General features: G+C 42.9%; 1 protein-coding gene across 2 annotated transcripts in view; it reads left to right on the top strand.

Annotated features, from left to right (window-relative positions):
* The first annotated feature begins 19,517 nt into the window (after positions 1–19,517).
* PLPP1 (phospholipid phosphatase 1) overlaps positions 19,518–26,581 on the top strand; it is a 67,349-nt gene continuing 60,285 nt past the window's right edge. For both annotated transcript variants that reach the window (XM_054808809.1, XM_054808808.1), the window contains exon 1: positions 19,518–19,928. In XM_054808809.1, the coding sequence (XP_054664784.1) occupies positions 19,871–19,928 (58 nt within the window). In that variant the 5' untranslated portion in view covers positions 19,518–19,870. The remainder of the gene's footprint in view (positions 19,929–26,581) is intronic.

Here is a 26,581-nt window from a genome sequence, read left to right as displayed (position 1 = left end):
GCAGAAAAAGTAATACCTGGGCCTGATGGTGTATTGTGAAATGTTATTTATTACCTTCTCATAGAAGAAAAATAATTTCTACTGGAAATGTTGAATTCTGTCTTTACATTTGAGCTTTGCTGCAGTAAGTTGTGAGGTGAAATACTGTCAGCTCTGGGCATTGGGTAAGAGTCTTAAGGTTTTCTTCACAACCGTACCAGGCTCTTTGTTGGCACCAGCCCTACCTCACGGCACTCTGAAAATCCAGCCCTCCATATTATGTGGTAACTCTGTGATGCAAACTGAAGTTTTCGTTGCATGAGGCTCAAGCAGCTGTAGTCATCTGTGCTGATACCATCAAGCTAAAATCTAGATCTCAAGATATGGATGGCATTAACCCAGCATGACCTTTAGACATTGCCAAAGCATCAGTAGCCAGGGAAATTCCCAGGAAGCTCCAAGAGCAGTTGTGGACATGCCTGTGGGTGATTACACACAGTCTGAACACCAAAAACAAGGGATTAGTTTTTCAGTGGGAGCTTTGTGATGAACAAAAGTTGTTGTACTTTCTAAGGACAAGGACAGATGATGGGACTTTTATGTCTGCCTTCTGCCATGGCAAGAGAAAGAATTACCTTCTCCATAACCATGCTTGTACTAACCTCATCGCCTCCTCTGTAACTGCCTAGCATCAGCTGTTCCAGTTTCTTAATGTTATCGTGGCCCAGATTCTTCCTGTCAGCTTCTAGCAGTCATCAGAATCTCTTCTGTGCTTATTAGCTTTCAGTTTCCCCCTGTTCTTCCAGTCACTCACAGCTATATCTGTTCCTACAAATCAATTTTTCCTGTTCTGTCTGGATTAATAATATGATGTTAATCTATTAAATCCTGTAGTTCAAATGATCTTCACAGTAAAAATGAGCATTCAGGATTCAAATGTTGCATCATTTAAATGGACAGGCTCAGAGAGGACATTTTATGTACCATTTCCTTTTTTCTTAAAAGTTCAGCCTTTTGAACTCCACATACAAAACCATGTAAAGATAATGACATTTGGTTGCAATGCTGAACGCTTTGTTGGATTGACAGTTTGTCCACTCAGCCTCTAGACTGCCCTCTCCTCCACCAGGTTTGCACACAGCAGTTGGTTTTTGATTACGTGGTCACTTAACTTTTTTTTCCATAGAGTGTCAGCTTGAGAGTGCAAAGGTTGTAACAGTAATTGTTCCCTATCATTGTGCAGACCTGGCACCTCCTAACTTTGAGTGCTGGACTTTGGGCAAATGTTAATTAATAAACAAGAATGTGCAGTCAGCCCTAAGGTTGCTTAAAACTCCTTTGTGGCCCATGTCCATGAACGTCTGTCCAGCATGGCATAATAGCAGAAAGCAGAGAGGCAGCAACAGTATAACTGAATGCTGGAGCTACCACAGGAAAGAGGAGAGACTTCCTGGGGTAACTGAAATGGTTGAATCTCTGATAGACAGTCTGCATTCTGGGAAGTCCCAGAGACTCCATACTGTGTACGTACAGCCAGACTGACGCTGTGATGGCTGTGTTCTGCAGTGAAGTGGCAGTGAGGGAAGTGAGAGATATGGCAGCCTCTGGAAAACATATTTTTGCCTTTCAGGATGTTTTGCTCCAGAGGACAACTGCAGTAAACATCTGTCATGACTATAATGGAGATGAAGGCACCTGAGGAAAAATAATAATGGGAAAAGGATTAGGGCTTGGTAATAGCTCGTACCGGCAAAACAGTGTCCCTCTCACCTTCAGTTGGAAGCAGAAATTCATTTCTATGGGCAGTTCATGAAATCTGGGGCTCTGCAGTCATGAAAATGTTATTTTAGCAGAGCTCTCGGTAACTTCCTAATGGGAAGTAAAATACTAATGGTAGGCAAAGCGCTGATACGTCTGTTTTAGCTTATTGTACTGTGCTTGATGGGGGAGTGCAGTGTAAGCTTTTCCCTCTGAGTTGGTATTCTGTGAGGTTGGAGCCATGATCAGCGTATGTAATTTCTTCTGCAGTTGAGAACACCATTAAACTTTTCTTGGAAAGGAACAGGACTCAACTTGCCAGATCCTCTCTACCTCTCACTCCTGTAATTTCAGATGGTGGAACCAGTGCTACATAACTGTTGCTCTGTGGTTTGTATTTCCAAACACTAACTGATCTGAGTGGAGCAGGAAGGATTTCTCTTTTTTCAAATTTACCTACTTGTGGCTTTTGCCATATACCTCCTTTTTGTAATCCTGAAGTAGATTAAACAGTCCAGATGAAAAATATGTCTTTATATAAACATTTTTTGGTCCCTTCTTAGTATGTTTATATTGCAGCTTGGCTAAAGCTCATTGAATTATTTCCAATAGCCCAAAGACTGTTTAAAAACTGCTGTCCATGTGTTTCTTTTCATTGTTGTTTGAATGCTCTTTTTTCAATTCCGTGGACCTTGTTCACTTCTGACATTTCATTAAACTGTTAGAGGAAGTTGAGATTAGTTAGGTCATTTCAAATCAACACAGCAAAGTCATTCAGCTGCAATTTGAGGGGAGGAGAAATGCCTTCACATTGAGTTCCAGGCTAGATACTAAATGCCACACCAAACAGAGACATTGTCCCCACTGCCCAGCTGGCTTCATCTCTTGGAGCAAAAGGAGATTGTATTATGAAATTACCACAGGGCATTCAAATTAAAGGCTGGTTGTGGGAGGAGAGGGGAGGCCATTTTGTATTGAAGCTGGTTTTTTTTAATTTATCTCCTCAGTGAGTATCTACGTTTTTGCATACAGATGTGTAGTAACAGCCCAGGTCAGGATACTAAGTTAGTATAAGCAAACTTGGGGACATCCCTTCACCTTCCAGCGTAAGAGTTCAAGGGGCCTGGGCTGGTACAGGGTGGCAGAGGCAGTGACGATGATTCCTGCTGATGTTTTGTGCTGACTTTGTGGGTTTGGGATTTGGGAGAGTTCATGTTAATTTGGCATCTCTTCTCCTATAGAAGTGTAATACTCTTTCCTAAGGGAAGGCTGAATCTCACCTATCTTGTCTGCAGTCTTTTGGCTTGAGAGAGGGGATTTGCATAACTGAAGTCCTGTGTTATGGAAATAGAGCTGCTGTTTAGGATGCAGCCAGATTGACAACAATGGGCAAAAGATCACATCCTGCCTCTGTGAAAGTTACCATGAGCAGTTTACTCTTCCCCGGGGAAACTGCTGTCTTCTTCCTGAGACTAGATTTATTCAGCACTTGAAATCACTTCACATTTCTTTACAGTGCCACAAACTCCCTAGCTATTTTTAGTTTAGTGGTGGTTCAGGTCTAAGTGTTATCTTGTCTCTCCTCTTGATATGTCATACACCAAAGGAGTGAGAAGTTAGGGGTAACCTCTGATAGCCAAACTCCAGCTAACTGTGATTTCTTCTCTGAATAATTAGTTGGTATATCGAAGGTGTAACAAAATTTGCTAGTCTTAATCCGGGGGGGATGTGTGTGGATTTTTTTAAACTACCAGAAATCTGGCCTAAACCAATATTGGTCTGTGAAAACAGTGAGTCGTGACTGCATATACTGTTCCTGCTCCTACTCCAGAAGAAAACAAGTTTAGTTAAAGCCAGAAGATGAGTCTTTGCACTCTGAGTGCACTTGTTTATACCACAGACATCATTTATTTTCTGCAGGCAGCCAACTACCCCATCATTGCAATTGCATTAAATGATGGGCTAGAGCTCCTCCAGAAATAAACTCTTACCTAAAGGTGCACGGTTTTTCATTCCTTTCCTGTCTGTTTTTGTAGATAACTCAGATGCTCCAATGAGCCCCTTTCAGACAGGTTTGTTCACCTGATTTGCACCTTGGTAATAAATTGCCATTTAGTGGCATCAAAGGAGTATGTACGTGACCACAGGCTCCCACACCTTCCCTGGGAGCTTACGAGACTGAGACTGTCCCAGTTCTTTCCACAGTGAAATCTGCCCCCAGTCCCCTTCCACACTGGAATGTCTATACTTACCTCCGAGACCAAACTGTGAGTAAACTTCAACCATTGGGTAAACTTGTTAAAAACCTGGCTTCTATGGTTTTATTGTGAGGGCACCGCACCGTTTTCTTTAGCAAATGACTGAGTCTTTTACCTTCATCCCATGTGTTTATACAGGGAAAATCAGGCCATTGGACGGCAGAATGTTTTAACATTGCGTATGCTTCCCAGTTGCCCCTGAATAAAGCAGGTCTCAAAAATTAATCTGATAAAATGATCTTCTGTGTTGAATCAGGGATAGAAACATTATCAGCCCCGCTTTATCCAGTATGTGAAGTGTCTGGAAAAAATTCACTGAAAAATAAGATCCATAAGAAAGACAACTACAAAAAGAGAAGCTTTAAAAGTCATCAAAATGCACATAAACAAAATTTTCTGGCAAGGGCAGCCTAGACCTCTGGCTTACTTGGGCCAGCTGCCATCAATAGGAATCTTTCCCTTTGCTTTCAATGGGCACTGATTCAGAACTTGGAGAAATTGCTCTTGAAAAGATTTTGGCAGTTGGGGGAGGATTCCATCAGAAACAGCAGGACTCAGCTTTTCACGCAAAAAGCTGGGTATATTTCAGCAGCTGTTATTCAGGTGCAGTCGGACCTGCCTCACAGTTTACATGCTATATTGTTGAGTGTGATATAAGAGATTTACCTTTTAAAAAAACTCACTGAAAAGGTAAGTGCAAAAAAACCCCAGAAAATATAAGTGGGAAGCAGAGTCTGATTTTTTTAATGGTTTTTTTGTGCAATGATAACTCATACAGGAAAAAACAGAATACCTTTGAAGTACCCTCAGCTGGCTATTTAATCCCAGGGTGGATCTTGCTTTTCTTTGACTCCTTGAGCAAAAATTTACAAGCACTCTGGGATTTGTGTGTAGTTGCATTGTTGCTCCCCTATGTACTTTGCCTGTTAGTTATTTGTCAACAGTGTTTCTCTGTGGAGTATTTTATAGCACTTGAACCACACGGAAAGTATGCACCAAGCTGAACTCGCTAAATTTGGTGAATAATCCGTTATGTGTAGATGCTGTCATGTATTTCTGGGGAAGAAAAAAACACTAAGGGCACTCTGTCCTCTTCAAAAACACTTGTAAGGAATGGTCCCAGGTCTTTAAAAGATACTCCCTTTTCTAAGTGCTGTGTGAATTTCCATGAAGTTCACTACCTTCATTACTGACTAGACCCACAAACCTCAAGCCAGCAGACAGCTGGAGAGGAGCTGTGAACTTTTCTGACCACGTTTATTTTAAAATGTTAAGCCAAAGTATATATAAAGTCACGGAAGACTCAGAACTCAGTTTTCTGGCATGTGCTTCTCTATCAGCCCCACCGCTTGTCCATTGTATCACACTGCTTTTTAGAGCAACTAATGCAGTTTTGCTTAACCTAACTACCAGCTGTCCCTGTTCTGGCACTCCCGATAACATTTCTTCTTCAGCAGATGAATAAATAGTTGCATAGTCTATCAGGTATCTGTGTCAAGTTCTTCTCTTGTGACCAGTCTGCAGAGGAACCACTGACCCAAGCAACTCAAGTAGAAGGAATCTCTTTTGGAGATCTAAAGACCTAAGCACTCACATTTCAGTGCTGACTTGGTTAGAGAGGGCACTGCTGGATATGCCTGACACACAAATAACGTGCATCTATCTGCTGTTGCTTGAACGCCCAAAGTACACATTGCACCTTTTTGTCATGAAGTTTGTCCATGCTGGGCTGTGATCAGTTGCGTCATGCAGCCACCTTCATACCCAGTCCACCAAGTGTCACTCTGACGGGCTGGCTCTCAGAAACCATAAAACATCATGGTTCTAGGTCTAAGGCTGTTGATCTCATGTTATGTATTAGCCATGATGGAGTGAGTTCAAGAGGTATGTTCCCCACTGGCAGTAAAGGGGAGGGAGCAATCATGGATGGGCTGGTACAATACAGGTACACGCAGTCGCAGCTACTCCAGGCTATATTCAGTTTCCAGCCATTCACACCTAAGCTGGCACATACATCATCGCTGCTAAACTTGGTATAACTCTGCAGACTGCTTTTCTGTTCTTACTTCAGGAACTTTCAGAGGGGATAAAATGATGCCTTACTGAGCACACCAAAGCTGTAGGAAAAAAATAATATGAAATTAATAGAAAAATGGCATGCAATGGCAAAAGCTACCTCAGGACATGTGCAGTTCCACCCAGAAACCTAGAGGTGCAGAGACAGAGGAAAGCATTGTGTCATTGTTTCCATCTTCTTACCACTCACAAGAGTATTAGTAAGATACTCCCAAGCTTCACCAAACTCTAACTTCAGCCAAATACTCAAAAGCAGTCAGCCAGATAGCCCAAAGCACTACATACTCCTGTGGAGCCAGATTAGAACTATAAAGCTGTAAGTGAATGACCTCAGCACGGGAGAGACGAATTTCTTCAAAAGAACTGTGCAAGTGGAGCAGTCAAATATGCAAATCCATCACAGACTGTGCTTGGGTAGCTGATGCAAAAGCTTATGCAGTCTCTGAATGTTCCATATTAGACTATAAACCTGATGAGACAAATGGAGTACATTACTTGTAAAGCTGTAGGCTATATGATATGAAAAGTCATTCTCCTTAATAAATTATGTCTATGTTTCTATGCTTTTAAAGGTTTGGTCCTCAACAATATATATTTTTGTTTGCTAATATTAAATGAATCCCACTTGGAAGTGATAGAGTCTGTTGCCTGGCCCTCATCACAACTCTTAAGGCCAACATAGCATTAAATAAACTGAAACAATTTGAACTTTGTAGACTTTTTCTGCTGTGAAACAACTATTATAGAAACAGCATTTAAGAGTGTGTCTTTTTTTGCCTTCAAGAGTTTTGGAGTAGTCCTCCTTTTTCAGTTTCAAGGTGACCAAATAGTTCCAGTAATTTCTGATCTCCCTGCCAGTTTATTATTAGTGCAACTGGCTACAAACCAGCTGACTGATGTCAGTCTCATAATAAAGAATGACAAAGCTACACAAGGGTCCCATGAGAATCTGAAGGAGGAGGATCAAACACAATTGTAAATCTGTGCAGGAGACTACAAGGTCTCTGGCAAAAGTTTTACTGCTTTTTATAGCACTACTTATTCAACAGGTTTCCTTTCTTTTCCTTTCCCGGGTGTGTGCATGTTGCATTGTTCTCTGTTTTCTTTTTTGTTTGTTTTTTTTACTATGTCATGTAATGGAGTACATGAATATTCTTATTTAACGTGAGTGCATAACTCTATATTTAATACGACTCATTAATATATCCCACAAGGTAGAGCATCCCTTATTATTTGCTGTGTTGCCAACTGCAGTCTTAGGTTTGCAACTTGCGGTTATATAAATGAATCGTCATTGTGAAGAAAAGCCATGTTTTCCAAGGCTGTGATGGCAATTTTTCCAGCTATTGTGTGCACAGGAATGTGGCTGCACACACCCAGAGATCTCCAGACATCAGTAAAGCCTATGGATCCTGTCAGCTGCAGAAACTAAGCGTTAGTATAAAAGCCACCCATGTCCTTCCCTCTTTCAGTAGCTCTGTTCTTGACTTAGCCTTGTCTGATTTTGCAACTAAATTTTTAAGAGTGGTGTTGTAGACAGTTCATTGCAAAAAAATTAGACAATTGCAAGAAGTCTATGTGGAATATTTCAGACAGGACTAAACCAGATTATAATCTGATTCTCCTGGACTTCTTAGCACTAGGTTAAAAAAGATACCAGATTTAGGTTGCTTCATTACTGCATCTAATTTTTACTGCCCTGCCATTCAGGATAGGTTCTTGGAGGAAGAGTTATATCCCGAAGAGTAAGATTTGTGGAAACCATTATTGCTAAAAAATGAATTGTGATCTAGCCAGCAAGAATGCTGTAGAGAAGGAAATGCTGTAGGAAATGCTGCAGGGAGTTATTCACCTCAGTCTGAGCTGCAGGAACATGGCATGTCACTCTTCTCATTATAGCTAAGAAAAGCTGTTGCGTTTTCCGTATTTACATCTAAAGTCCATTCAGGGATCAAGCTGTACTTATCTGAGCTGTCTCTGGGATCCAGTACAATGTACTCTGCAAATCAGTACATCTCCACAAAAGACATCTGGACTTCTGCATTCAAAAAAAGTGTTTTGAAGAAAATTTGAGTCAACTGCTTAAAAAACTGTTTAAAACAACTGTTCTAATCTCATTTTCCATTGCCTGAATTGTATCTTTACTGTCATCTTTGCTACTCTGCTGGTGATAAAAAGTTTCCAGCCTTCAGGCGATATGAATATGTAAAGCATTCCAGCAGATTCAAATACCATCTTGCCTCAGTGCAAATCTACAAAGGTGGTTTTCCAGCATACATTAGGCAACACCTCACCTTTGAAAAATTCACTCTATTTCAGCAGACAAATAATGTGCTCTGGGAACAATTCAAACTTGATTCCTTCAAGCCAGACTATCGATTCAATTAAATTGCCTTATTTCCAGATTTCCACATGGTATGAAACAGTCATATTTACAGAGGACAAAAGTTTTATTAGGGAGGCACATAGAGCCTCGTGATGTCTTTTGTTCAAGGAAAGCACCAGTATATTAAAAGGAAAGAAAAAAACAACCCAAACAAACAAACAAAGAGGCTTTTGCTATTATTTCTTCATATTTGTGATGGCATGTAATGATTAGAGAAATCTGCAAATTTTTGATAGCAGTCTGGTTTCTTACTTTTTGCAATTTCTACAGATTTGTGTATGATCATTTCAGTCCAAGCTCAATGCTGCTAATTATTTATTATTGCACTTTCCTCTAGTTCATTTACAAGCTGCAGTGAACGTCTCGTAGACAGGTCATGATTTCCCAAAGGCTAAAATGCCTCTTTTTAACAGTAAGACCCAGGATAGAAAAAAAGAGAGGAACTGAGAGAAATCCCCATGGAGTATTACTCCAGGACTTGCGGAGTAAGCAAGTTATCTTGCTCCCTGGCATCAGTGAATCCCTGCGTGTCTGGATGGGTAAGGCTGGTACTTGTAATTCTCTCCAGTTTACCTTCTTAACCCCTCCCCATGGTTTCCCGTGCCTTTAAGAGCTTGTCGAACACATAGTGCAAGGAGAATCCACATGAAAGGTCACGTAGCATTAAGATATAATATCATTGCATTAGGTACTGAAAGAAAGAGACAACGTGTATAGAGTAATTCTCCCTTCCAGCTTCCTGTTCTCTTTCCTTAAGAGTCCAGCTCCCCAGAGATAAATGTTAATCCAACTGCAAGATTGTTGTAACCAACTGGGAGAGCACAGAAATGCAAAAGGTAAGTGCTCGTCTTTGTACATGGTCATCAGGTCAGAAATGAATTAGACTCTATCCTGTAAAAGGATATTGATGACTGCAAGGAATTGGGACATTTGTTTTACATCTGTTTGTAAGGACAGAAGCTCCAGCAGCACAGTGGTCGCCTAACTCTGAATTGGGGCAGTGGTTCAATACTACTGACTCAGAGGGAAGCATGCCAGTAGCACCACTGAACGTGCATTACATATAATACAGCAGGAAATTTGGACAGCAACTTGTTATAACACTGTTTTGGAAATGCATGAGTCACTGTATTTCAGTTTCTGGAATCTGAACCTTTCTCAGCATGTTTTTGTGCTAGATACCCTGCCATGTCATTTGAGAAAGCCTGAAGGACCAATGCTGAGTTAGTTTACCCAGGATCTTCATATTGGCATACTCTAATCCATCTCTTTCATCTTTCTTCCTGTTAAAAAAACAAACAAACAAACAAACAAACAACAGAATGCAGTCCACTATTTTCTTCCATTGTGAAATATTATTTAAAACACTTCTGTAACTGACACTAATCTCCTCCTTTATTGGAGCAACCCATTGAGCCTTTCACCTCAGCTGTTGCACTCACTGACCTCTCTGATGTTTTCAGATGAGGCTCCCCCACTTCTTACTCCTTCACATCACCGTGCATACAGTACTCCTTCGCCTCTCTGTTTCAAAGTTTCTTAACACTGATAAAATCACATATGTGCTCTGCATTAACTAGACAAACTGGGGAGGCCTCTGCATTTCCTTTGCTTCCTTTCTCCTCCTCTCCTGCTGACAGTTGTCTCTTTCTCCAGAGCTGCACCCCTCTTTCTGCAGGCTTAGGATCCAGGTACCACTCTGAACTGCACTGGTGGCAGAAGGTCCCTTCCTCTAACAAATGTCATAATTTGTCTATATCACCTTGGCTTTTTTTCCTACTTCTTACACTAAAATCTAGTGCTGAACTGAATTACAATTAAAATAGTTTTATTTAATCTGATAAATATAGGTATGCACACACACATACACACACACGCACTTTTTTAGGAGCCATTTAAATACAGGTGTATTCCACATCTTCAAAGTGCAAGAAAAATCAACAATATGGTTGTGCTAGAAGCAGGCTGCAGAGGAAAGGGAAACTTCCCGTCTTGCGAACGATTACATGTGTTGGATTGAGCACTTGAGCAAACAAGTCTCAGCAAAGATGAGTAAGATTAAAGAAATGGACTTAGGAAGGGTCAGGGCTGAAGAGTGATGGCTCTGTGACAGTGTCCATTCTGAGTCTGATTCACAAAGTCTTTGATGCCTAACAGGCTTTTTAGATATCGGCACTTAGGCATATTCACAATGTCTGTGACCCAACACTGCAGACATCTACAGTCATCCCTGGAGTGACAAGAGTGCTCAGAGCCTACCTCACAGGTGAGAGCAAGGGAGATGCAAAAAACTGGGGTTCTCCAGGCTTTGTCACCTGCTGATCCTGGTCGAGCAGGAATAGCCAGAGCACACCTGTGTCCCTAGAAACACAGCCAAGAAGCAGCCAGGTTATGTCTTGCCCATGTCCGGCAGTAAAAGCCCTCAGCTGGGAGATGGGAGATCTGGGAACCTGTGTTCCCCCTTCTTCTTCATGACACATGTGGAGCAAACTTACAGCAAAAGCTACAATCTCTCAGAGATCTTCCTAATCACCAGCCTTACAGAACCATTTCAGTTGTCTTTAAATGTGATAAAGTCATGCAGATTCTTTACCATATAGAGTTGATATCTGATTTTTAAACAGGTCTGGGGTTTTTTCATTTTATAAAACTATTTAATTTTTTTTAAAACAAGCTAGTACAAACAACTTGATAGGAAAAAAAAACATACTGTGGACATAGTTGGCAGATGTAATATTAAAATTGCATTGCATCACACATGTCACTTGTTAACAGGGTCTAATATGTTTTATAGACCTGCCTTTATCTGCCTGTACCATGCCCTTTCCCACTTCTGCTTATAGCTTTCCTCTTAGCTTTTATGCTAGAAGCAGAGAAACACAGTGTTGAAATGCCACTCAGAATTTATGTCACCTATATTGATTCACTGTTACAAGATCTTTTTAAGACTGCAGGTAACTGGGCAATAAAAAGCATATTCAGTCCTAGGTACCTCTGCCAACCTGCCATGGCTGCTCCACTATGAGTTGATTTATCACACGCTTCATGGGCTCTTAAGCAAAACAAAGATCAGGTTCATGATAAATGACTGCAGCACATACCCTCTGCCAACTGCTGAGTCTGGGATGGGATACTCCCCATTTGCCTATTATTAGCAACTGCATGGCCTTTTTATGCCTCTTAATTGCTTTAGTCATACAAGGTACGTATGCAGTGAGCAGATTTTGCCCTATTGATTTGTGCAAGGATTCTATGATGAGGCTGCTCTGCTCTTGTATTTGTTTCCTGAAAACCAATACTGCACAAAATAGCTGTCACACTGGTTTTTGGTGCTTGCACAGGGATGCATCATTTGTGTGCGTTCTGTAAGATGCTGTTTATAGGAGTAATCATCCTAGCTGTTAAATGCTGATGTTAATGCACTGGTACCTTAATGGATCATATCAAATAATTTGGGTTTGTGTCTGGAAGCTAACAGCTGTGCTCATCCTAAGTATAGCTAAACAAAAACACCTATCTAAGCCTGATAATAGATTATTATTTGTGAAATTAATAATAATAATAATAATGATAACAACAACAACAATAATAATAGCATTAGAGAAAGGAACATGCTAAATCTGTGCCCTGAATCTATACCCATGACAGTACTGTCTGAGTCTCGTCACTTCTGTGACGTTTATCTTCACAATATCTACCTGCAGTACAGCAGCTCTATCTTCCCCACCTGGCAGAAGGGAACAAACAGGGCACATGGCATACATTAGCTCATGGCTTGCATTGCTTCTCAAGCCCCAGTTCCTTGAAAGCCCACACGACCTGTTTGTTGAGTCACACTGACGCAAGCCCTGTGTGCGCACCAGGAAGGGAAACTCAACAACACTGCAATGCCTTTTGTGCCTGAAAACGAACCCCTCCCTCCCAGACACCACCACTTAACCCTATGGCATTGCACATTCAAGTTCTCGCTCCTCCGACATGGCTAAAAAAATATGGACCTTGCTGGAGGGATGTAAGCAATTCAACCAGGGCTCCCTGGAAATCTGGGGGAGTGCTCATACCTTAACAAATCTTTAATTGGGAGGGAGATAATTTGGGGGCATCAGCTCAAGTTTTCTTCTTTTTTTCACAACATCTGTAGGTATAAATTTTTTCAGTATGTTTGTGTTCTCTTCTGAATGGTTTCAAAGGCTGAAAAGTTAAAATAACATAGAGTGGTTTTAGTGCAGTGCACCACACATTGTTTCTATCATGTGAGAATTGCTTAACTGCGGTACACTTCAGCAGCACAATTTATTACAAACCTTGGAAGTCATTTCAGGAGCCCAAGGACCTCATGGACCTTGGACCAAGTTTCAGCGAACTGCTCCCATGTACAGTCACTAGGCAGATGTCTGGAAACGTGTTCTTGCACATTTATCTGCTAATGCAAACGTTCCAATGCAAGCATTAACACTCAAGAGCATTATGCGGATTTGAAACAATCCCTGGAAGAGTTGGGTCCCATAAAAATTATTCTGACACATATAATCCTTCTCCTCTCCTTTGCCAAGTGCTCGCTCTGACTACAGGAGCCAGAGCACATCAATCGAGACTTCTGCCTGCTTCCACTGCTTCTGGTGCTCCAGACACTACCAGATCCCTGCCCAGTGCTGACTTCACTCTTATTGTTATTATTCTAGTTAGGAAAGAAGCAGCAATGTGGAAGGGAAAGATAAAACAGGAGATAAGAGGATATGTTAATGCTTTCATCTGCACAGATGACTCATATGGGACAGGTTTATTCCTCGTCTCTCTCAGGATTAATGCCTCAGGGAGAACAGAAGCAAAATTAAGGCTCTTTTTGCTGCTGTGGAAAATAATTCTTTTTTTCACCCTGCTTTGTGAGGTCTTTGAGGCAATGGCTTTAGGGTGTACAGCACATAGCACAACTGGCTCAAATCTTACTGGAGCCTCTCAGTGTGTTAGTGTAATAAAAGTAAATACCAAGTGGTCAGGGCTTAATTATAATCTGGACATTCTGTGCTCTGGCAATAGATTACAGGAGTGATTGACTTGTACCTTAGGGCACTTAATCTACTGTTGGCACAAGGGTGAATCCATGTAAAGGGACAAGACAGCAAAGTGAAATACCACGTTTCCTGCTCAGCATGTAGGACACAAACTAAGAGGAAGTGATTTTATAAACTGGACGCTCTGTATGTTGGAGCAGCTCCAGCTGTAGCTTTTTGTGTTCAACTCTGAACACAAGGAGTCAAGTAGTATTTTACAGAAGATGGAGAGGCAAAAGCTTTCATTAGATAACAATTGTATTAGGACACAAATCATATAATTCTTTGAAGAGGAATTCTAAATAATTTATGTTGCAATTATCTGTTGGTTGATTCTCCTCCACCCTTAATTTTGTTTTGAGCAGGAACTGACCCCGATCATGCTCTATGAAGAATAATTCAGAGATGCAAGAAATAAATGTTCTTCACATTCAATACTGAAGTGAGTTTCTTTTTTGCCTTATTTGATTCTGCCAGCTTGAGGGTTTTGGTGACATTTTGCCTATTGTTATTTCACTTTCAAAGCTCCCTCATAATTTATTTTTGTAGTTGCAATTATTTATGTGCTAGGCTATTGTAACTGCATTATATCAGTACAGGGAGATGTGTCCAAGGTTGAATTTTATCCAATATATTTATAATGTCTTAAGAAAACAACAAAATGCTATGTACTTGTGAATAAATTCCTTTGGATCAGTTTCACTGGAAAAAAAATAATCACAGATTTGTTGAGCTCAAACAAAAGGAACATTGACAACTGTAACAGCATAATACCATTACTAAAAATGTTGCAAAAGGCCCCCTACAGACATATTTCCATAGCCATTCTGGTTATATTAGCTTTGCCTTAGCTTCGGAGTGTAGTTTTGGATGAGTATGATTTATGAGTATCACAGCTATGTCTGGCGGCTCAACTCACCACGTTAGGAAATGTACATGGTAAGTGACCGCTGCTGTTCTGAAGACTTTTCAACATAAATGAGCCGGATGTGTGGGACTGAATGGGCAGCAATCAGGCGGCTCATCCACCTAGCAGGAGCATAAGAATTGGGCCAGGAAAAACACCTCATATCTATTTCTCACCGGGTCTCTCTGCTTCTGTCTGCTCCCATGCTGTGCTTCTACTGGCACCCAAGCAACCTTGAACCGTACAGGACTGGGAGCTGCTGCCGCAGTGGTTTCGGTGTAGATGGCTGCCTGTTTAAAGCACAGTGTGTCAGGTGTGGGACTGTTGCTGCCAAGCAGGGACAAGCAGCAGAAGTGGACACCTTAGCTGCTGCACTCTGAATGCACAGCTTTGATCCGCCAGTGAAGCACACATGGAGATGTACCTGGAAGAGGTGCAGTGACATGTTTTCCTTCAAGCGTATCTTCTGCTATCTGTTGAAGCGGATACGTGGATATCCAAATATATATGGAACCAGGCACTGCTTTAGGTGTGTGATGGGTCAAAACTAAGTACCTTTGATACATCCATCATTGGCAAATTCTTCACTGTGCAACAGGTTTACCCTGTTGAAGTTCATCTCTTGAGATTCCTATGGCTGCCAGAGTTACCTCTGTTTTGCTAGCTAGTTTGACTGGAAAGCATCACCAAGGAGGAAAGAAAAGAGAGGGGAAATAAGAAGCCAGATGACACAAGTACTGCAGCCCCTAAATCACTCCAACTTGCAATAATTGTAAGACTTTTTTAATAAAACGTTCACTCAGCCACGAACATTTTGTGAGCGCCCTTGAGACATTCTTTCTTTCAGAATCTGTTATTGCTTCAGAGCAGTATGTGTAATTGAAACAAATAATAAAATCCAATAAAGAGCAAACAAGGACAGTTTCTTAGCCTTAAGGCCAACTGGTAGAGCATAGCTGATGCCCACACAGCTGCATTTACTTCCTGTCAAAAACAGAATGGCTGCATGCAAAATTGCCATGGGGAATGCTCTCTGGCCTGTGCCAGTTAGTGCTGAGCACCGCCATTTGTGAGCTAACAAATAAATAGTATGGACAGTCATGTGCCAGTACCTGTTTCGTGTGTGCTGGCCCCACTTAATTAACTTGTGTAGACACAGCCTGGAGTGTTTTTTCTAGAATATACTATATGATCTTTGGAGGCTGTATGATACATACTATTAAATATATATAAACAGAGCTATATACTTGTGTTTTAATGCATTTTCATTAATTACATGGACATTAATATTAAATTTATGTTATTATACTGTCTGTGGATGTCTGCTTGTTTCTTTGTTTCTGTGGCTAACCTTTAGAAATAACCTGTCTTTTCTGCTAGAGCTCATCTTAGGTCTCATCGCTCTTGCAGAAATGCTCTTGACCTAAAACTGGGGGAACAGAACCCTTCACAGATATGAACTTGCCCAGGAGTGAAGGAGTGGAGTGCCACAGGTGACAATCTCAAGTCAGCCTGACAGCAGGAGCTTTCTGGTGAATAGACAACACAGTTCAATATAGATGTGGGGGTGAAGTACCCAAACAAGTATCAATTGTATTTAAAGGAAAAGGAACTAAAGGAGAGAAGACAGAAAACTCCTCATGCCTTGTTTATTAGAAATATAAATGGTTTTTATTGCTCACTGCTCCCTTATTTAAAACCAAACAAACATGAAACATAGGAGCAAAAGAAAGAAAACAACTAAATGGCCAGACCAAACAAAAGACAAGATATGAGGCTAAGATATTTTGGTGGAATCTAGATTCTGCTTCCATAAACATTCTGTGCGAGGGGTGTCAACTGACTTTGGAGGTCCAGGTCTCAACACTACCGGTAGGAGCATGTGTCATTTTGTAAGGGGCAAATCCCGGACAAATGATGTTAGAGAGATTCAGGAGGGCCATCTTGGTAGACTTTCCTCCTTGTCCTCTTCTGTAGGTCTTACTGCATGAGAGGGGTTTTGGCAGATAAATTCCAGGTAACCACACAGAAGTATTGCAGAGTCTGGATCTGACAGAACATTACAAACAAACCTAACTATTTCATCATTGCTATTTCTAATGTATTTTGCAGTGTTAAGACTATAGCCATTGACTGGTTTTGAACATGCAAAGGCCCGATTCAGATCAAGTCCCTCCAGCCCAACACCGTGCAACAGTGACCTGCAGCAGATGTCCAGGGGGAGTTTAAGAAAGCCCCTGCAGAATGACTGTTCCCCAGCAGACCTTTCTAAATGTGGGAAATCAGCAGGTTTGATATTTCTTAAACTACCAGGATCCAGTGTTTAACAATGGACCTATTATCTACGAATTTACCCAGTGTCTTTTGGCTCCTTTTTAATTTTGCAACCCACAACCATAACAAACAAAAAAATAGGTGACAGGGGAAGATATTTAGGAGAGTCTAAATTACAGACTATTAGACTATTTTAAAATGTAAATTTAATGAAGGGATAAAATATAACTTAGGAGCTTTGTCTGCCTCCTTCATTTTACTTGAGTCCCAGTTCAAAAATGTTCTTTAGCGTAGACCCTGCTAAGCATATGAGTGGATCTGTCTTGACATTACTGGGTCACTATGGTGGTAAAGAATGGTGGACATCTAAAGTGCCTTGCGGCGAGGGACAGATACCAAGCAAAGCCTAGACAGGAAAAATCCACAAAGTCAGAAGATACTAAAAAACTCTCACAGTATGGGGAGAAAATGAAATTTAGGAGCTCTGATATTTGTGTTGTACTCTTAAAAATAACAAAACTCCAACTGATGCTGAGCGTGATTTATATTTGTGTTTATAAACCTCCTCCATCCCCTCGGGAATGGACTGCTCCAGATGTCTCTGATCGAGCACCATCAGGTTGCTATTTCTGCTACCCTGGGCATTGTTGCTGCCACAGATACTGTATTATTTGTTAAAAGTGCTTAAACATTCAGGGTTGGGGTTTTTTTTTTTACTCTTCAGTTTTACACCAAAACGTCCTTTTTGTGTGAAATAACAACATATCTGAAGATGCAGTACTTGTACTAACACAGCCCTGGAGTAACGCGGGGTTTTGCTAATCTGAGTAGTAATTAGGCTGAAAGTGCTTGGGTTGCTGTGCTTCCATGGTTAATACTCATCTGCGTATGAGAGCCCAGAAAAGCCGCCTGAGAGGCTAGAGCAGTGCAGTGTTAACCTAATCCCCCAAACTGTTCTGTGCTTAGCTGGGGGTTTCCAAGACATAGCAAGCCTAGTAGTGGTGGGAATAAGGTTGCAACAGCAAGGCTCATATCCCTTGTGCAATGGAAAGTTTGGAGAGGAACCGGGTGACTGCTTTCTTTCCCGAATTCTGGCAGAAGATTGCAGAGATGTCTCTTCCTTCAGGCAAGCGACATCTCAAGGGTGAAACAGAGATGTAGAAACTGCAAGACAATAAAGCATGATTAATTTCTCTTGTTGGTGAACGGTGCGCTGCTGCTGCCCAATTTCCAGGTGTTTTTAAGTGTAAGCGCTATCTTGCTTACATTCTTCTGGGAAGAGATCCATTTAAATTAGCACAATCTCTTTGGTCTCTAATTTACTGCATAGGGGTGTGGGTCAAGAGAGCTGTTCGCTGCTTAGCCAGAACAAGATTAACTGATGCTTTTGGGTTGAAGAAAGCAATTACAGCAATTGTGCGTGGAATGTTTGCATTGCTTGTCTTCTGGTTTTTCTAACCATCTTGCAGTTTTGGGGATGTTATCTACTCCTGATTTAAGACCTTGTGAACAATCCCACGCTTTGTGAGGAGCAGAGCAGATTGCACACTCTTCTTTCAGCAGCAGATCTCACAAAGATAAGCCCTGTTTTCCTCGTTGCCAGGCTGTGCTCCAATTTGTTCCATTACTTTCTGCTTTTTAAGGCAACACTGGAGTTTCTACCTCCACGAGACCATCCCAGAATACTTGTACAGGAAAATGCACTCTGTAAATTACACTACATTTACAGAGATCAAGGGTAGTTTTAGTCTCTAGAGCTGACCATTTTGATTTGTAGCTGGGATGCTTCTTAGGTGTTGAGGTGAAATCGGGAACTCCTGTATAGGCTGCTATGTGGGGTTTCTTTATATATTGTATATGGAACTGCTTTATGCCTTTTTAGGCAGCACGGTTGAAGATACAGCACATTTAGCAAGGCATTTCCACCTCAAGAACTTGTTTCCCTTGTTGATCTGCCAAACCTGTTATTCAGCCTTTAGGATATAATACAACGTGAAGCTTTTTACAGAATTAGAGGGTGGAATACACGAGAAATCGCAGAAAAGTTTACGCCTGATGCTTTGAGTGTGGGAAGTGCCGCTCATCCCACCTGCAATTACCGACAACAAAAGAAGGTATGTGCTCAGTGACCGAGTGATAACTTTGTGCCCAAGAGCACTAACGCCACTGGTGAATAAAGTTGTCTGTTTTGTGGTAAATGCTGTGAAAATAAAAATGTGGTTATACAGAAAACATTTTTTTCGTCTTGGTCACTATTTTCTTTCCAAATAAAAGCTTTTAACAGGGGAGAAGATTGTTTTGGGTTGTGCTGAAACTCAACTTCTCAGCTCTTTTGCAATTTTCCAACAGTCTTCCAGAGGTGGAAACAGCTTTGTCCTTGTTAAAAAAAAAATAAATTAAAAAGCAAGCCCCCGTCTTTGCAGCAGAGGACCGCTCCCCAGCTCTGTCGCGCTGCGGCGGCTGGAGTCCCCGCGTCCCCCCGGCGTCGGGTGTCACCCCTCTCGGGTGTGCAGCACCCCGGCAGCCCGTCGCGGGGCCGGGCAGGTCACGCTCCGCTGCCGCGGCCCGCATCGCCTCAGGACAGGGGCGGGCTGGCAGGTGAAGGCAGCGCACGGGCGACCGCCGAGCATCCCCTCAGGCGGCGCTGGCTGCGGCAGCCCCACCTCGGCTGGGGCCAGGGGCACCCGGGCTGCGGGGCCGCCGTCTCCTCAGGCAGGCGGGGATGAGCGGGCGAAGGGCGGGGCGCGCCCTCTGAGGCCAGGGGGTCCCCTGACACGGCGGGCACTCGTGCCGCGGGGGCGGGGCGGGAGGCGGGCCGCCCTGGGGGCGGGGCACGATTCGTCGGCCCCGGCCTGCCGTTGAAGAGCGGCCACCGGGTGGGGCGTCAAGGCGGCGGGTCGGGGCGGGCGAAGTTGCCGCGGTCGGCTCTTCACGCCCGCCTGCCTTAAAGTCCCGGTGGCCGCCGCAGTGGTGGCAGTATCGCAGTGCGGGCGGCGGCTGCGGTAGCGCCGGGATCGCGGGGAAGGGGCGGGCGCCATTGGCTCGGAGCGCAGCGCCTCGCCGCGGCTTAGCCCCTCCCTGCCGCCTCCGCCTCGCTCCCGCCCCCGGGCCGAGGCTGTCACCCCGCCGCGCGAGGAGGCGCCGCCGCCGCGCCTGACGCCGGGCGCCCGGCGCTGCCAGGATGTTTGACAGGACGCGGCTGCCCTTCGTGGCGCTGGATGTGGTCTGCGTGGTGCTGGGTAGGTCGGCGGGCCGCGGAGAGGGCGAGGGGAGCCGTCCCAGGGGCGCTGCGCTCCGCTCCCTCTCCGCACGGCACCGGGCTAATCGCATGCTCGCCTCCTCCTCCCCCTCGGCGCCAGGCACCACCCCGGAGCGGGTCTTCCTCAGCCTGCGCCTTCGCTGTGCCTGTCTGCCGCTTCCACTGCTGCCTGCCGTGCCTTCACTCCGTCCTTCCCTCCCTCTCGCCTTCCCCTGACCTTCGCTGTCGTCCCGGGGAGACGGTGGCGCCGCGCTCCCCCGCCCCTCACCCGGAGGAATCTGGTCACTGCCGCCCCCCCTCCCGCCCGCCGGGGAGTCCTGGTGGGAGGGAGCTGCTGCCGCTTATCCACTGACATTTGGAACTCCCTCTTCTCTCTGGTGTCCTTACTCTTCCCTAACCTCTTCTGTCGGCTGTAAACCGTTTGTGGTAAAAGGCTGTGCTGGGATGTGTTTGTTACCCTTGGTGGGTCGGAAAGCTGCCCGGAAAGGGGCCGGCATCACGGGAAACGAACTTCATCCCAGTGTCCAGCAGAGGTAGCACGTAGGTGGTGTGCAGTGGAGGAGAGATTCACTTTAGGGTTTGAGTTGTATGCAGTCTCACGGGAGCTGAACTACTGCTCTAAGTTGAGGCTGAAGGTGAAACGGGGTATTTATTAGAACGCGGTGTTTGCGTCCTCCTGTCTGTGCAGCGGGTAGGGGCAGGAGCGATGCCTCGGTGCAGTGGTGGCCGTGTGTTAAACAGTAACAGCCGCAGCACACTGCCACAGCACTGCAAATGCTGCTCTTGGCTAGCTCAGGTCATAGTACCTTCCTGATGTCTCCTTCTTCTGTTTCAGTCTCCCGTTCTGTTGAAACTACGTCGTGGCCTGTCAATCTGCATCAGCTTTCTCCTTTTCTGTAATGACATAGTATAAAGACTAATGATGTCAGTTACTGATCAGTGAAGGGGAAGTTCTGCTTTGTAAAGAGCTGTGACACCTCTGGGTGTTGAGATTCTGCAAAGTATCTTCAGTATCTGAAAATGTACTTTTTGGTCAGTCTTAGGAAGTGTTAGGTTTTGATGTTTGCTTCTTAATCAAACAAGAGCGGTACTTCAGTAATAAATCTAAGCACTTTCTTGTCCTGTTCAGTGGGTGGTCATCAGTCAAATGGGTCCTTCTTGGCTGAAGATGTCTGTAGCATCAGTACGAACACAATGAGCAACATTTTATCTTGCTAGATGCTTCAGATAGCAACGGGTACCTGTAGGAAGTAGCATTAAAGAACAAAATTATGGTGAATGATGCCTTGCTCTGAGTAAACGTTGTACGAGAGAGAGTTTTTGGAGAATGATAGTAGATCCGTGTAGTCCAGTAGGAGCAATCTTTATTCAGATCAGCTATGCTGTAGCATGGGAGTTTAAGCCTTGCCGTCTTTATGGATGGTAAAGCAGTTTTGTCTGTCCTGATAGTTGTCGTTACAAAATCTTTATAATCAGGCAAAAGTTTGCACTATGCATATACTTTTGTCTGTTTGAAGCATACATGCATATCCTGAGTAATCAAGGAAAACAGAATATATTAAAATTACGACTATAGGAGGCATATAACTTGAGGGTTATCCAGCTAAAAGAATGAGGGTTTTCCTCTGTCCCAGGTTACTGCTTGGAGGGTAGGTTCTTGACGTTGCCCTGCAGTGTAATATCAATTTACACACCTCCCCCTGCCCCCATATAGCATTTGAATCACAGACGCCCTAATCTGATAAGTCAGTGTGCTGGAGGGTTGACAGGCTTTTTATTTTCCCTTGGGCTTTTTTACGTCCTACTAGTGGGGGGGGAATGCAGGCAGTGCATAACATGAAGTCTCGTGACACCTGCAACTTTAAACACATTGAGTTACAGGTTTCAGGGAAACTCTAGCCAAGACAAAAATATGTAAGTGTAGGAATGGGAAAGATACTGGATATAGGACCAGATTCTCTTCCTTTTCTCCATGGCTCCCATGTGACTGAGATAGGCCCTTAGAAGAACATGGGTCTTAAGCCTGTGTGTCTAAAGGGGAAATCTGTTTTAATTTTTCTACTGAAAGAAGAATAGTGTCCTGTTGATTGTGGACTTGTATTCTAACTCTTACTTTTTCCCCTGCCCTTCCCCCCATGTGCACTTTGATATCTGCTCAAATGACTGAGGTAACTGCCAAGATAAAGTGACTTGGAGGTATTGATAACCTGATACCTAGATATTTATTGATAACCTGATACCTAGTATCTCCACTAAAGAGACAATGAAGCTTCAAAGAGAAAACTTCCTTAACTGTGTCATACTGAAAGTTTTAAACTATATAGACTGGCTTCAGTTGAGAACTAAACTCTCAGTTTTGGTGTGGTAGCCCATTCTACCACAAAAAGGGCTACCAGTAGCATACTCATGATCCATCCCCAAGGTAGCTCTTACTGTCAGTGGATACAGAGCTTGCCTTTTTTCTTTTCCTTCTCCCGCTCCCACCTTCCCCATAGTAAGTGACGATGGGGAAGAAAAATAAATTTCATTGTCTCAGCAATGACAGGACAGAAAAAAAACCTGAGGATATCACTTCAGGTTACAGTGACTTGACTTATACATGACCTCCCAGCTATGGAAGTGGATGACTCTGACTGTGTATGTCTATGACTTATTCCCTCCTGGTTTAGTCAAAACATTCTTTATGCAGGTTCAACTCTCCCAACACAAGTTTTCCAAAAGGGAAGGAGGGGACAAAGAGCTTTACTGTGAACAGTTGGACTTGATGATCTTAAAGGTCTTTTCTAACCAGAACAGTTCTATGAATTTAGAGATTTAAACAGGTTTATTGAAAGGTCTGACAAGTACCCAGGATAGAGCAGGGGTAAGAGACGAGACAGAGCAGGCAGCACAGGAGGAAGCAATATCTCCCCCTTTATGTGACATTAAGCTATTAGATCAGTTTGGTTGCCTGAAAGTGAAGTCTAAGGTTGCTTTTAACTGATCTTTAAGGAAACTCCCTCTCCTATCCACCCTTCTGTCCAATAAGGGAGAGAGAATTCAGGGAAAGCAGTCTTCAGTACCCTGAGCAAATAAATAAAATCTTTCTTATCAGGGTGATAACTCTTTCCATCTGAACTGATACTAGTGTTTCAGAATTAATCTATTTATATATTCTGTAATCTAAAAAAAAACCCACAAAAAGCAAACAAACAAAAAAACCTCCCACCAAAACACAAGCTGCAGATTTCTGCAGTATGTGTCCTTAAATAGCGCGATGAGGCTATATCTGCATTCTGAGTGTGTGCTGATCTGCAGTGCTGGGTGTGTGCGTGCTGCATGTCTATGCAGCTCTGCAGTGCTGCAGGCAACAACTCCCTTATGCTTTGCGGTCCAGTGGACAGTGGTCAACTTCTCTGGAAAGCTGAAAAGCCTGGGCTGCAGGGTTTTCTTCTCCTGCATACTTTTGTTACTTTCCCTCCTTATTTTTCTGATGGGAGAGACATTTTTTTATAGCATGGCACAGACATGTAAATGGAATGACAGTTCTAGATAATAGTAAAGCGGTTTGTCACTGATACTGAGACTTGATTCTTATTATACTTTCAATTTGTCATGCAAAAAATAGCAGCTTATTAGAATAACTTAATTAGTTACCTTGTGACTGATGTCTTCATTAGGTACCGTACATAATACTCTGTGCTGCTTTTACAGGTCTGTTGTTTGACTGCAATCAGGCTCCTTCATTAAGGCATGTAAACAATAATTAAAGAACAAAATTGGGAAACCCATGGTAATATATCCTGTAAAGAGTGGAAGAACTACTGAATACTTCAGTCTGACTTGCTCTCAGTGAGAGTTTGGTCTAAAGGTAAATGTAAGTTGTGCAGAGGTGACTGAAGCAGTAAGGAAAACATTCTCTGTGATGCTGGACTATAGGACAGCATCTAGTTCTAGTCTGTGCTAGACAAGCATCTGGTCTGTGCTTGTTGCAATTCATGCCTAACTTCAGTGCGGGGATGCAATACAACAGAACTGTGTTTCTTTAGTCCTTTGCCTGACTATAAAATCACTGGCAATCTATTGTAACTATTTAGGGAATGTACTTGTCAATATGTGATTGCTGGTGCAATGCAAGAATACATACAACCTAAGATTAGAAAAATTGATATCTTCTGAAGAATTTGGCACTTCACTGTTCTGATCAACTTTTCTGCAATATGCTAATAATAGTAAACAATTACTTAGTTAAATTTAAAACCGCTGTGGAATCTAGTTATGTTCAGTGTATGTATAAGGATTTCTTTTTTCTCTTCTCCATATCCTAACTCATGCTGGTTCAGGAAGCCATCTGAAAATTTCCCTGAAGCCCAGCTGTTCTCTAGCAGTGGAACTACCTGCTACTTGGGTGTTCAGCCACCCTGAGCTGTGAGCAGTACCTGTGCAAAAAAGAGAAGGGTTGGTAGGTGGCTGGTAGTGGGGAAGGTGGGACTGTGGCAGTCTTTAACTTATCTTTTTTTTGCCATAAAACTACATCTGAGTAAGGGAAGAAGAAGTTCTAATCTTCCAAAGAGAAGAACATGTGAACTAAACCCAGAAATAACAAATGCATAAATCACTTTTTTTAAGCTTACTATTTAAAAACTGCTGTAATGTTGTGTGGTACAGGGCAATATGCTAAACAGCAGATGCATGTGTATAGGAATTTGCTTTTGCAGCATGTGACTTGGGAGAGTGAGATGGCAGGAGCACTCTGCACACCCTGTACAGTGTTTTTGCTTCAGGTGCTGTTCTCCCCTTTTGGGAGTGTTTACTTTTGCCATCACTGAAGGCAGCCGTCTCTGTGACGATTAAGGTGTTGCTGTTCAGTCAAGGAAGTCCCCCTTCCATGTGGGTAGCACTTCCTGATTGCCCTAGTTGAAATAAAACCTCCTCCCCTATTATTTGTGACTCACTGACATATGTGTCACCAACCTTATTTTCCACATCATGTGGATGCTAAGTCTTTTTTCTAGGGCATGAATACATTGTTAAGCTGTAACAGATTCATGTGAAAGAGCAGCTTGTCTTCAAATGACACTGTCTACCAGGTACCTTGAGATGATACTCGTTAAGTTGACTCTCAGTTCATTGGAAACATGGCTGTTGCCTAAAACAGGGAAAAAACTTTCCTCTCCTAATGTGTGTTCTCAAACATGAGAGTGAATACTCTGGTTGTGATATTGTACCTTGTCAATTACTGCTCCTGGCAACAGTCACCTTTTATTTTCCCCCACATAAAGAAAGATGCTCTACCCAGAGACTTTCTCTGTCTTGCTAGGAAGCCTACAGAAAAAGCTTCAGGTTAGAACTCAACTAGTTGATGAACACTATTCAAAGTCAGCAATTGGGTTCTTGCTCTGCCAGGTGTCGCTGTTAAAGTGTATCTTATACTCTGGCTAACCCCTGGCCCAAAGAATATCTTGCAGTTGTTTTTTTACAGCGATGGGTAAATCCTAATTGACCTTCCAGTTCCTTCTCAAGAGCCAAATCTTGAACTGAGCACTATATGCTTTTCTCATGGCATAGTAGAGGAAGATACTTGCCAGCAGTGAGGTTCCTTACCAGCTGCTTGAGTCCTGGTGACTTTTTAATCTTAAACAGACAGAAGGACTCTTGCAGCATGCTGATGTGAAGGTGGTGACCTTTGCTTAAGGGAATGGGAGGGAAGGGGCTTCTGACATTTTCTGGAGAAAATGAAGCACCACACTACAGCTAAATGGTAAAATAGCTCATCACTTAACGGCTGAAGAGGTCCTACCTCGCCTTTATAGCTGCTTGGGTGCTTGTTGAGCCTGTGCTAAGCTGATTCAATACACTGACCTGGTTTTAAAGAGTTGGATAGCATGAACACATACTGACTAAAAGCAGCTTGGTTTGCAACCTGCACAGTCCCAGCCCTGGTGGGAGAGGAAGTAGAGTTGACTACTGGTTGCCTGCTTCTGCATAGTTTTATGCGGGAGCACTGTTGCACTGACCTGATCCTGATGACAAGATAAAGCTGGGATAGCCCTCTGTCTGTGACTATGTCAGAGTCACAGAAGCAGGTAGTATGAAGAGGTGACCTAACTTTGGAAGGTACCTGATAATGAGACATAACTCTATTTTTGTAGCCTTCCAAGTGACTTAGATTTATCCCTGACAACTGATAATGCTCTTTCCAGAATTAGTTCAGGAGAATTAAAACAAACTCTCCTTGGCAATGGGGAAGAAAAAGTGCCAGACAGAATTACATAGAACCTTATTGGCAAGATATACCACTCACAGAAATGTGGCTTTAAAAAAGTTTTAATTCATTGGTATGGCCTTGATTATTGCTGTATCTACTTGGAGGGGTGGGGGTGTCAGGGATTGGTTCTTTTCCCTGTCTCACAAAGGAAGGTCTTCCTTCTTGGGGTTTAATCAGGTAAAATAGTTGACTGAAGACAACTGAAAAATCCACAAACACTAGAAATTCAGATAATGGATGACTACAAGTGACTAGTTTTAACCTAGTTTTATGACAAAAATTAAAACCACTGAAAGCTGTCCTGAAGAAGCAAGTTTTCCTTAAGATACTTTCTTAGACTGTTTGTTTGGAACAATGTAGTTGCTACTACATCAGGAAATAATTTG

This window comes from Grus americana, chromosome Z (assembly GCF_028858705.1).
Source record: "Grus americana isolate bGruAme1 chromosome Z, bGruAme1.mat, whole genome shotgun sequence".
Taxonomy (NCBI): domain Eukaryota; kingdom Metazoa; phylum Chordata; class Aves; order Gruiformes; family Gruidae; genus Grus; species Grus americana.
Note: the sequence above shows the minus strand (reverse complement) of the source record. Positions and strands in the feature narration are given on the sequence as shown.